This window comes from Centruroides vittatus, unplaced genomic scaffold (assembly GCF_030686945.1).
Source record: "Centruroides vittatus isolate TY-2023 unplaced genomic scaffold, ASM3068694v2 contig_883, whole genome shotgun sequence".
Taxonomy (NCBI): domain Eukaryota; kingdom Metazoa; phylum Arthropoda; class Arachnida; order Scorpiones; family Buthidae; genus Centruroides; species Centruroides vittatus.
This window is the reverse complement of record NW_027122575.1, coordinates 1,137,221-1,150,025: the sequence shown is the minus strand read 5'-3', so window position 1 is coordinate 1,150,025 and position 12,805 is coordinate 1,137,221. Positions and strand designations below refer to the sequence as shown.

General features: G+C 28.1%; 1 protein-coding gene across 8 annotated transcripts in view; it reads left to right on the top strand.

Moving 5' to 3' along the window:
• Positions 1-12,805, top strand: part of Ufd4 (ubiquitin fusion-degradation 4-like) — a 166,108-nt gene that overhangs the window by 57,660 nt on the left and 95,643 nt on the right. For 4 of the 8 annotated variants that reach the window (XM_067280328.1, XM_067280331.1, XM_067280327.1 and 1 more), the window contains exons 11-14: positions 2,622-2,792; positions 5,353-5,581; positions 7,637-7,812; positions 7,904-7,927. In XM_067280328.1, the coding sequence (XP_067136429.1) occupies positions 2,622-2,792; positions 5,353-5,581; positions 7,637-7,812; positions 7,904-7,927 (600 nt within the window). The remainder of the gene's footprint in view (positions 1-2,621; positions 2,793-5,352; positions 5,582-7,636; positions 7,813-7,903; positions 7,928-12,805) is intronic. The other 4 variants (XM_067280333.1, XM_067280332.1, XM_067280330.1 and 1 more) reach the window with 1 other exon arrangement.

Genomic DNA, 12,805 nt, shown 5'->3' with positions numbered 1-12,805 from the left:
TGCAAGGATTGCGCACCCTGCTCTCTATTGGCCCGATGTCACTACGATTTTTTCTTCCAGTAGGTCTAAATTATTTAAATTTATTAATTAAATTATAATTATTAAAGTTAATATGAGATGGAGCCTAACGTCTACCTCTAGTGCCAAATTGGTTTATAATTTATATAATAGCCGTAAATAGCCCGATATGATTCGGCAGTTCTTGGTATTTAGATGTAAGTTATAACTTATAAGTTATTTTATTTGCAATCGATCTTTTTAACTCTTTAATTAAGCAGTAAAATTTTATTTTTACTATGTATTTGTAGACTGAATAGTACCCTAAGGATATATAGTTTAGTGGGGACATATGGTCTAGTTTCTCCCCAGATGTGAAACAGTTCAAATATATTATTGGGGGGTTTCTATTTGTGAAGTTTGTGATATTTTGTTGCTATTGTTTTTGTCAATATTTTTAAAATTAACATGATTTCAAATGTTATCTTTTGCATATAATGAGAAATGCTCATTCTTTGCTTTATATATAAAATAAATTATATAGTAGTTACTCATCTTCTAGAAATAAATAATTATTTCATTAAATACGATAAGTTTCAATAAAACGTTTCATAAATCATTTTAAAATATCGTAAAAAATATATTCATATTCTTGTATATTTTAATAACATAATTAACTAAACAATAACACTAATGCCCGATACGTTCTAACCTACATGCCATCAATGCCATAAGATATCGGGCTAGATAAAGGCTATAATATTATTTTAATTATGAAATAATTTACTAGAGTTAGATGCTATTTCTTATTAACTTTAATAATTATAATTTAATGTTTAGCATTAATAAGAGTTTCCAAAATGATTAATTTACCGTGTTTTTGTTATTTCTTACTCCTGTTTTTAGGTATTCGGTATTCGGTCGAATAGTGATTAAATATTCAGTATTCGGCCAAATAGCGAAAAATAGGCTGAATAGGCCAAATACTGGGTAGTTACCAAATATTCGTTACATCACTACACATTATACATCTGACTTTGTAAAAACTTCAGTTGAAAAATTTTTTTACTGATCATAGGCCCTCAAAATCTTTAGTGGAAAACTGCTACTTTATGAATGTGATTGTGTACAATTTTTTTTCATTGTCACACAGTTGTATGCATAAGGTGGCAATTTTCCATTCTGACATTATTTTTGGTGACCTGACATCATCAAAAATGTTACAAAGTCTCTCATGAATGTTTTGTCAACTATACATGATGTAAGGATAGTTGTGTGATCTGCAAAAGATCTTGAATGCATAAAATTGAGTGCTATGACTCAAAAATTTAAAGATTTTTATGGATGAAAAATGCCTGAAAAATACATAAAAATTTTCTGGTTCTTCTGAGAAACATCTTAGCCCTCCTGTCTTTTATTTCCAGTTGAATTTGTTTGCAAAGTTTGAAGGGATTCTGGCCAAGGATATTGTTCTATAAACAAAACAATATCTCATAAACTAAACAATGTACAGGTATACCTCAGGTTACATCGTTTCGAGTTAAATCATTCTTGATTATACATCGTTTGTCAAAAAAATATATGGAAAAATAAAAATCAAGTTTGTCATTTTATTTGATTTTACGTCTGTCTGCCACAAATATTGAAGTTGTAATATCACCAGAAAAGCATTAAAAGCGCACAAAATCATATTAAAATATGTACAGTTACAGTAAATGTTAATATAATCATCATAAATCCTAGAGAACGAAATATGAAAACACATGAAATGTGAATATCTGAAATATAAATGAACAAATGAACAAAATATGAATACAACAGAGTCTTATTTAGCAGTCTTTAAAAGCCCAATATTGCCGTTTTCCACGGTAGTTCCATCTACTGTTTGGCATCGTTGTCAGTGCCACTTGATATTGGTAAATTTAACATAAATTAGTTTATTTTCTACTATCACAAAATAATTTTAATAACTGTATTTGTTATTTAATCTTAAAAAATCATCTTTTTATATAATGGCTTAGAGAAACCACATTCACAAATAAAGAATCCGCGATGTACCATACTGTAAACATTGCCAAATTGTAAACATGTACATTTACAAGTATGTACTAGTACGTACATGTATTTGTAAATTTAGATTACTTTTTTCTGTACTATATTAAAAACTAAAATTTATTTGTTTGTAAGCTTAAAATAGATTCTTATTAATCATATATTATTAAAAATGCATTTATAAATAAAATACAGAACTGGGAATGGTTATTTGTGATTTAGCCTAGTGACAAGTAAATTTGACTTAAGTCGCCTCTCCTGGAACCAATTACAGACGTAAGATGAGGTATACCTGTATGTGCTTGAAATTTGTCATGCGCAGAGGATTCTACAAAGTGTTGTATTTTGGATGATTTATTTTAATCAATGTATTTCTATTTTTTTCTATTTGGTTTTCTTTTCTTAGGTTTTAATGAATGAACTTTTTCTTAGGTTAGTTCTCCATAAAGTAAGTTTTTAGTATAACTGTTAATATCTTAATGTGATTGATTAAGGATCAAATTTTAATCTTAAATTTTAACATTAATAACTTAAATTAAATTGGGTTTATTTTTGTGTTTTTATTTTAATAGGAATATGATGATGGTTATTTGGTTGCTCTTCATATAATTCAAGATGTTATGACAAAGGGTTCTGATATATTTTTAGAACATTTTGCAAGATTAGGAGTTTTTAGTAAAGTTTTAGCATTAGCAGGTCCTCCAGAAACTGAAGATGAAAAATTAAAATATAAAGATGAATCTGTAAGTTTCAGCTTAATTGTTCATTGTTAGATTAGTATCTATAACAAGATATAAGCTATAAATTATAATGAAAAAGTTTTTATTTCAAATACACAAAAATACTTCATTGCAATATGTTCATGTATCAAGTATTATATAGTTATTTCCAATCAAAATACTTATGTAGGTGTAAATTTATAGCTTTGTGTCTTAGTTAATTTTATCTAATTATTTCATACTGAAAAATATAGTATTTAAAATATAAACTGCAGTAACAAAGATATATTTAATTTAAATTGAAAAATTATATTTTCATATCAATCTAAATAGCAATTTCACTGGTAACTCAATATACAGGGTTCCTATGTGCCTGAAAAATCAGGGATTTTAATAACTTTGGGAAAAGTTTTGAAAAGTCAGGAAAATTGTCAAAAAGTCAGGGAATTTGCCACTTTGGCTGCCTTGTTGATTTTTTTGCTGACAATATGTTTGACTAAGTGTAGCCATCTGCAGGCAGCAAGAAGTAAAGTGGTGCAATACCACTTGTGAAAAGGAGTGCAGAATATTTTCAGGACCCAAAATTTCTCCCAAGCATACACAAAATTTTCCCAAAAATTTACAAAGTACAAAAAATAATAAGTAATTTTAATTTAAATGGTATTATTTATCATTTTTCATTTTAATAATTTTGATTGTGTAACAACACAATTTCTGATTTTTTTTCCCTAGTTTTTATTTTATAAAGTTCAGGAAATTTATGATTGGATAAATTTAATAAATATATACTTTTGTACATGGATTATACAGGATTTGTTAATGAATAATAAATAAATAATTGCTTTTTTCAAAGCCGTGTAGATTTATGGTTGTGGATTAATAACAGAATAAACTACTTTAATTTACTAAAACAATCTATTTTTAGTTTTAATAGTTTGGCAATTATAAAAAATATATAACTGTTAATTAGAAAAAATAACTAATTAAAAAGATAGAGAAGCAATTGCATATGTGCATAGTAACTCAAATGCTGTTTTATTTTGTCAATGTGGCATACTGTAAGGGAAGTGAGGGTCAGGGAATTTGTACACAGTTGGTCAGGGAAAGTCATGGAATTTAAAACAAAAATTTGAGTAGGAACCCTGAATGTAATATGGTCTTTGGGGCCCAATGTATATGTATACATACACATATACATAAATACATACATTACCAGGTGTATAAGCTTAAATCCGCTATTTTTTAGTCAGAAAAACACATGCTTTTTTCATAGAAAGCAAAAACGAATTTATTCAAAATACTTTCCCTCACTAGTGACACATTTTTTTCCATCTCTCAGGCAATGTGTGGATACCAAGCCAAAAAAAATTCCTTGTCTTTCAAGGCAAACCACTCATCAAGCCATTTTCGGATGTCTTTGTAAGAATCAAAGAGCCGCTCAGCAAGTGCATGGCTTATCGACAAAAACAGGTGATAGTCAGAAGGGGCCAGGTCTGGTAAATAAGTGGGATGGGGTAGCACCTCCCAGTTGAGTGTTTCCAAGAAGTTTCGGACCAATGTTGACATGTGCAATGGTGCATTGTTGTGGAGGAAAATCAGTGATAATCCGGCCTTTTTTCATGCAGAGCATGGTGCAATTTGATTAGTTGTTGGTGATAGCGGTGGGCATTGACAGTGTCACCAGGTTTCAACAGCTCATAGATGATACCCTGTGGATCCCACCAAATGCACAGCATTGTCTTCTGTCCAAAGAAATTTGGTCTTGGGGGAAGATGTTGATGGTTTGCCTGGATCAACCCATGATTTCTTGCATTTAGGATTCTCAAAATATATTCACTTTTCATTGCCAGTTACAATCCGATGCAGAAACAACTTTCTTTTTTGTCTAGAGAGCAAGATTTCGCATGTGTTTTGGCATCATGCCATCTGCCTATCGTTCAATTCATGCAGCACCCATTTTCTCATCTTTTGAATCTTTCCCATGGCACATAGATGCATGGAAATGGCTGGTTGAGTAACACCCAGTTGCTCTGCAAGCATTTTTTGTGATTGGGATTCGTCCTTGTCCAAAAGAGCCTGCTATTGATGGTCCTCAACCTTCCTGGGTTGATTTTCACACTTCTTGTCACTCAGGTTAAAACTGCGATCTTTGAACTGACGAAACCAATCTCTGCATGTGGTTTCTGATAAAGCACTGTCACCATAGGCCTCCACAAGCATTTGATGTGCTTTGACAGCCGATTTCTTCAAATTGAAGCAGAAAAGCAGAACTTGCTGCATATGCTCTTTTTCTGGCACAAAACTAGACATGATTACCAAAGGAAAAATGTATGATGATGTTTGAAATTGCTGATGATGTGCACTGATTAATGTTGACAGATGTCAAAATCATTAAAAAAAAAGCATGGCATCTCTAAGGTAGCTTAATACACTCACTTACACCATCTATTAGCAAACAGCAGATTTAAGCTTATACACCTGGTATATATACCAATTTACATGAACATGGAATGGCTCAAAAGTCAATTAACTGAAATATATATTTTTAAAAATTTTACTTATTTTTCTTTTTATTGTTTTTCAGAAAGAGGAGGAAATTCCAATGGAAGATGCAAAAGAGATATTATCTGGACGTCCATATCACTGGCGAGATTGGAGCATTGTTCGAGGGCGTGATTGCTTGTATTTATGGAGTGATGCAGCTGCTTTAGAATTATCTAATGGCAGCAATGGTTGGTTTCGTTTTATTTTAGATGGTAAACTTGCAACTATGTATTCAAGTGGGAGTCCTGAAGGTGGATCAGATAGTACTGGTTAGTTAATTTACTTTAATATTTCTTATATTAAAAAAATTAACATATTAATTATTTTATTTACTAATTATGATGAATAAAAATTTTTTTATGAAACTACAAAATACTGTAAAGTGTCGGAAACTTGACTCTTGATAACTTGATATTCCATAAAACTTGTTCTGTTATATATAATCTAAACTTTACCTTTGTAACTTAATACCAGGATTAAATAAATTATTGTTCTTTGCTGGTGACACTTAATAATACCATCAGTTCCATGTGATACAACAAAGAATATAACCCTTTTTTTCAAGGGGCTACTATAAAACCCTTGACATGAATGGCACAAACTTCAAAGTAGCCACTGAATAGACAATCTTTTTTAAAATTAAAATTAAAGTTCAAATAAAAATAGTTGCTATTAGTACAGTGCACATAGTTAATATGTATATGAATTTGTACATATAATACCTTTATGAAAATTCTACTATTTAGACTAGCATCATTGCTATGCTCCTGTATAGTAAACAGATTTATTAATTTAACAGAATTCCACTACAGTTGCTAAATGTTCCTACCAATGAAAAGATGGAAAAGTTTGACCTGCATTTTAATACCATCTTATTTCTTTCACTTAACACATCATGAAAGCTTAACAGTAAAGATTTTTATTAGATTAATTTGCAGCAATGTATTATGAGTTGTGAATAACCCAGCCTGGAGTCTGTAAAACTTGTCATTTTCAGTAACTTGTCAACTCAGTTCACATTAAGTTGAGTTTGTAGAACTCTACTGTACTGATATTAATGATGAATAATTTAAATATTTCATTTTCCATTTAATTGATGATGATATATGATAAATATAATTACTTTTTTAATTTTAATATTTTATTTTTTATTATTGTTGTTCTCATTGCTGTTAACAAAGTATTTAATTTCAATTATCACATTAATACACTGAAAACTATTTTAGAAAACTTATTAATGTTACTTAAATTTAATATGTAATAAATATATCATTGTCTATTGGTTACTTTCATAATTTTTAACTAAATGTTTTAGATGTACCAAAATATTAATTAAAGATTAGATTAAATGTACTAATTAAATTTAACAAATGATGATATATTTGTCTGCATCTAAATTTACAAATCATTAATGTAAGGTAATTACATTACATTAATATCTAATCTTGTATGTTTCTGTTGTGTTTTCAAATGTATAGTCTTTAAAAACACAAAAGCTAATCAAACCTTTTAGAAAGTGTTTACAGTAAATTTTTAAAAGGGATTTTTCTAAATGCCATGACACACTTGAAGCAAAATGTTTTCAGTGAAACTTTGTAACAGACTTATTTTGTTACTCGTATGAATATTGTATTTTGTACATACATTTATGTGCCTAAGAGATAATATAAATATACCATGTTTAAATTAACTGCATTGTTTGTATCACAATATTTGCAATCTTATTAAAGTAGTAGTTTCCATAACTTGAAATTTCATTAACTCAAATTCTTTTCTATTAGTTTTACTTATCAAGATTTACCTATATTATACAGAAAAGTATATTTTTCCCCACAGTTTAAAATTACAAAATTTTATGGATGACAAGTTCATTAATAATAAGTATCTACAATAAATGTCATTAAATCTGGATGCAGCATATTAATTCAACTGAAGGCATTATATTACAAATAGATTCAATTTACTATCCATTTTAATAAAATTATACTGAAATATATATATTTTATTGACTTGAAACTATCAAGTGTTTACAAGAGTTTAATAATAATGTTTTTAATAAAATATCTTGGAATTAGTTGTTATTTTAAAATTTTGAATTATTAAAAGAGAAAAATTTGCATATGTAGTTTTACTAATACGAAATGTGATTTCAAAATAATTAGCTATGCTTTTCAACTTCATCTACATGTTGTATTTATACTAAGATAACTATTATGAGATGATATAATAATACTAAAATATTATTAATTTACATAGTATTAAGATATATAGAAATAAAAAAAAAACTGCTTAAATTTGAAAATTATTTTGATCTTTTATTAAAGAAAACCGTGGAGAATTTTTAGAAAAACTTCAACGAGCAAGAAGTCAAGTAAAACCCACTACACTTAGTCAACCAATATTATCATGTCCTGGAACAACACGTTTAGTAGTTGGAAATTGGTCACTTTCTTGCCGGCGAGAAGGCGAAATATGTATTCATAACTCAGATGGACAGCAGGTAAATTTATTGTAATTTATTATATAATCTTTTAATACCTATTAAGTTATGGGTTTTTTTTGTATACTTTTTATATTTTTGAATGATTTAGGAACAAGAAAAGATAAAGAATGAAGTCAGTATTTACAATTTTTTTCTTATTAAAACCATATGGAATAACTGTTTCCTTTAAGAATCAAATATGAGATAAAGTAATTTATCTCTATTTGTTTCATAGGAGTTAAAAAATTTTATTGAACTTTAAAACATTTTCAGTGATTATTTCATTATTTTTAATAGAAATATTCTTTCCATTAGTGTTTTTAAAATCACATTAAATTTTACTATGAATATTCAACAAAAGGTTGTTTTTTTTTAATATTATATATTAATATATTCTGAGAAAATGTTTTAATGTTAGAATAAGAAAGTAATTATAAAAATATAAAAGCATTTATATGAAAAGAAATCTACTACATATCATTATCAAAATATAAATTAATTAAACCATTCAGAATTATTTAAACTTTATTATATGTAATTTGGCAATAAAATAACAAGAATTTTGTTATAAATACATTATTAATTAAATCTATAAAAATTATGTCTAAACACATCTGTAGTAATCCCTTTCTAACATTTATGACATTTATCCTTCTGGCTTTAGAGATATCAACTTAAGTCTTATTCTTTTAACACTTTCAGCACATTTGTTATGATCTTTTGTAAGTCCTGCATTGTCTCAAAAGCATGTTTCAATCAGCATTAATAATGAAGCTTCAAACATTAATTTTAAATTTATTGATAAGGAAAAGTGACATTTAGTTGTTTTATTGGAGTAACAAGTTAAAATATCTGTTTTACATGTTTTTAAAATTTTCTTATTTTTTGGGTTATGCAGAATATATTAGAATGTATTATATTACATAATTTTCATAAGTTTTTGTAAATTCAAAAACTGTTCTTATGATTCTAAATTGCAATAAACTTGCTAAGAAATTATGAATTCATTAAATATTTTTGAATTAAATTAGTTTAATATTTAAATTTAACCTTAAATAAATAAATAAAGAAAAAGATAAGATGCATTTCTCTCTGTAGTTTACATTTAAGACAGTAGACTGTTGTTTCAAAATAGCTTACAAAATAAAAAACAACCAGAATTTGTAAAATTAGGAATCAGAGCCTACTTGAATGGTGTAACTGTTTTTGTCAAAGCAGTTTGATTAGAAAATATTTCTAAGCTTAATTTTAATAATTAATTTCATAATGCAAATCTTCCCTGTTTTCAGGGAACAATTTTGATTTTACATACATATTTTTCTTATTAGTATGTGAAACTGTTAGTTTTGAGAGTATCAAATTTGTTATAGACAATTTCTTTGTAAAAAAAAATGGAGCAACATTTATATCATTTTTGACTTTGATATTCAGTGCTTTTTAAACAAAAATAGTACAGTAGTGTTCACTTATAACGAACCAGTTTTAAAAGTATGATTGAAACACTCTTAACTAATTTCAATGCACACATTTATCTAATTTTTCATCACAAATTTAAAATTTTTTTACTTTATCAGTTTTCTTCTTTACTAAGCTAGTTTGAGGTTCATATACTGGTCCATTAACAATAAACTAGAAATTTACACTGTTGAGGATTTTCATTTGTAAGTTCTGTAATTTAAATTTTAAATGTTATTTTTGATCTATTATTAACGGTTAAATGATTTTGTTCCATTTCTTGCCCATTTAACTTTGGAAATTGAATGTATGCTTTTGTTGGCTAGAAGATTTCACCTGTAACTACAGTATTTAAAATTTGAATTTCAAAATTAAACAGTCAAAATTTATGCTGTTATTGGTTATAAAAATTTCATTTACTGACATCGGTTATAAAGAATAATAAACTGCACATAATCTTATTGTGAGGCCTATCGACAGAATTACAAAGTATTTTGCACATGTCCTTGTGAAATATGATGACCCTAACTACTAATCAGTGTAAACCGAAATGTAAGTCATTTATGTTACAGACTAAATATGAAATTATTAAAAAATTGGAAAGTGGTGTAAAGCAAAGCAAATTATGTAAAGAAATGAATATAACTAAATTGACAGTTGCTACCATTTGGAAGGAAAAAGACAAAATACTCATGCATTTCTAATGTGATAATTTGAATGCTAAAAAGCTTAGAAAATCTAAACATGATGAATTAGGACAATTATTGTTAAAATGGTTTTTTCAACAGAGACTTAAAAATGCAACTATTGGTGATGTTATATTGCAGTCAAAAGCGGAAAGTTAGGGTAGCAAATTGGAAAAGAGTACAGAGTTTAAATGCAATAGAAATTGGATCAAGAGATTTAAAAAAAGACATAGTATTGGAAGCCGAAAAATTGTTGAAGAAGCAGCTGCAGTAAACATGGATGTGATAGAAGACTGGTTGCAAAATAAGTGGTCCAAAATTAGAGAAAATTTCCAAGATTGTGATATCTTTATTACAGATGAAACAAGTCTTTTTGTATAAGCTTACACCAAATAGGATACAAAAATTCAAAGGAGAAAGCTGTGCAGGAGGAAAATTATCCAAAGAAAGAATTACTATTCTACTAGCAAGCAAATCTTGTGGGAATGGAAAAGAGAAAATTGTTAGTAAATCAATAAATTGAAAAATCCAAGATGTTTCAAAAACCAACAGCTATCAATAAACTACAAATGTAACCGAAGAGTTTGGATAACCTTTGACATTTTCTGCTGTGAACCTCGAGAATGAGATGAAGAACTGAGAAAAAAGAAATGAAAAATTTTATTATTGATTGACAACTGTTCAGCGCATCCCGACATCAAGAATTTAGATTGCATTTCACTGGTGTTTATGCTGCCCAATATAAGTTTAAAACTACAGCCTTTAGATCAAGGGTTATACACAGCTTAAAGAGCAGCTATTGGCAAATTCTTCTTTTGAAAATGGTAACTTCTATAGATAATAGTGAATAATAAAATCTTCTTGATGCAATAAACTTCATTCATAAGGCATGGAAAAATGTATCAATGCAAACAATAGCAAATTGTTTTTGGCATGCTAGCTTTCTACAAACTAATGGAGATGAGTTTAATTCAGATGACAACATTCTGATCAATAAATTTTTGTAAAGTTAACTTACAAATGATGAAATAAAAGATGTTCAAGATATGCTCCCTCTGCAGAAACCAGATGCATTTTCTGACTACGATTTTGAAGAATATGTCATGGTTAATGACAGTGTTATTAGTAGGGAACTTTTGACCGATGATGACATAGCTTCAGTGTCTATCAAAAATAATGAAATTAGTGAGGATGAAGATGATGATACAACATACACAGACAATATTGACATTCCAAAAATGTCAATTTTTGAAGTTTTGCAAAACATTGTTATTTGACAGTTTTTAAAAATGCATAATATTCCACAAAATATTTTAAATAGTTTTGCTGAGATGGAACTGTATATTATAGAATGCTATGTGACTAGCAAAAATTGATAAACAAAAATAACAGAATTTTTTAAGTAACTATGTGCATTTATATTGATGTTTTAACAGGCAACTTCCTATGTAATAATTTGTTAAATTTTATCTTTTAGACATTAAAAAGTTCAGTTTTAGTTTTTCAAATTTAGACTATGTTTTATTTCTTCTTTGATATAATGAAGCAGTTCCAATTCTTACAGGTTCATTGTAAATGGACACTACTGTATTTAAATTTACTAAAAACTTTAATTCTGAGCTATTACATTCATATTGCATATTTTGGATACAAATGGCCTTTAATAATGGGTGTATTCTGTTTGGCAATCCATATGTGATGCAAACAGCTGCATGTGTAGTGCAACTCAGCATACTGTTTTTGCAAAGAACCCAAGCAAGTGTTGCTGTACTTAGCCCAGGGGTTGGCAATCTGTGGCTCTTTTAATGCATAATTTTGGCTTTTTTTAAGTTAGTAAATAATATATATATAAGAAAATAAAAATTTTTAATTTAAGTAAAAGAAAAAGATAACTCATAAACTTTACTTGAGAAAAGCATGCCAAACTAATCTAGCAAAGGTAGAATTTAGCAAGTTAGCAGATGGCACTTAAGGGGTGGAGTTATATTGTAATATTTCATGAGCATCTTCAAGCAGTTTTATCCATGGCCCTCATGGTTTCATCTAAAAATATAATCTGTGGAGATATCTTACGACTGCAAGGCAAATTTAAAATCAGAGACATGAACCATCACGAATACTCCAATGCGGTTTCTCCTGCCTGATTTAATTTAAAAATGGCGACATGAACAATTATGTCATCTTGTTGTATGGTAGTTTCATACTGTTCTTATTTACTCATGTTTAGTTCATTAAATATTATAGTGTGCAAAAGAAAAATATTGAATAAAAGCTGCTTCTAGTATTGAGGGTAATTTTTAATATGGCTGGAAAAAGGAGAAAAGTAGAAGAAGAAACTCAAGAATTTAGAAGTGAATGGACTGAATCCTATGCAGTTGTTACAAATTTAACAGGATTTCCAGTGTGTTTAATATGTCAAGAAAAGTTTTCTAATAACAAAAAATCAAATGTACAAAAGTATTTTTTAAATAAACATGAAGTATTTGGAAACACTTATCAAGAGGGAGAAGAAAGAAGAAAGGCAGCAGAAGAACATCAACGTAAAATGAACTTAAGTAAAGGTGTATTTTTAAATTGGATAAAATCAAGTAATAATACAACTACTGCTAGTTTTGTTGCCGCTCTAGAAATAGTGAAAAGCCATTTATGGATGGTGATTTTTTTTTGAAAGATTGTTTTATTAAAATGTTTGAATATCTTTTTTGCAATTTTAAAAATAAAACAGAAATAATTTCTAAAATAAAAGACATGCCATTGTCTGCTAAGACTGTAAGTGACAGAACTGTTCATACAGTCAAAGATGTAACTAGTCAGCAGGTTATTGATTTAAATTCAACACCAAGATTTTCTGTTGCCTGTGATGAATCTTG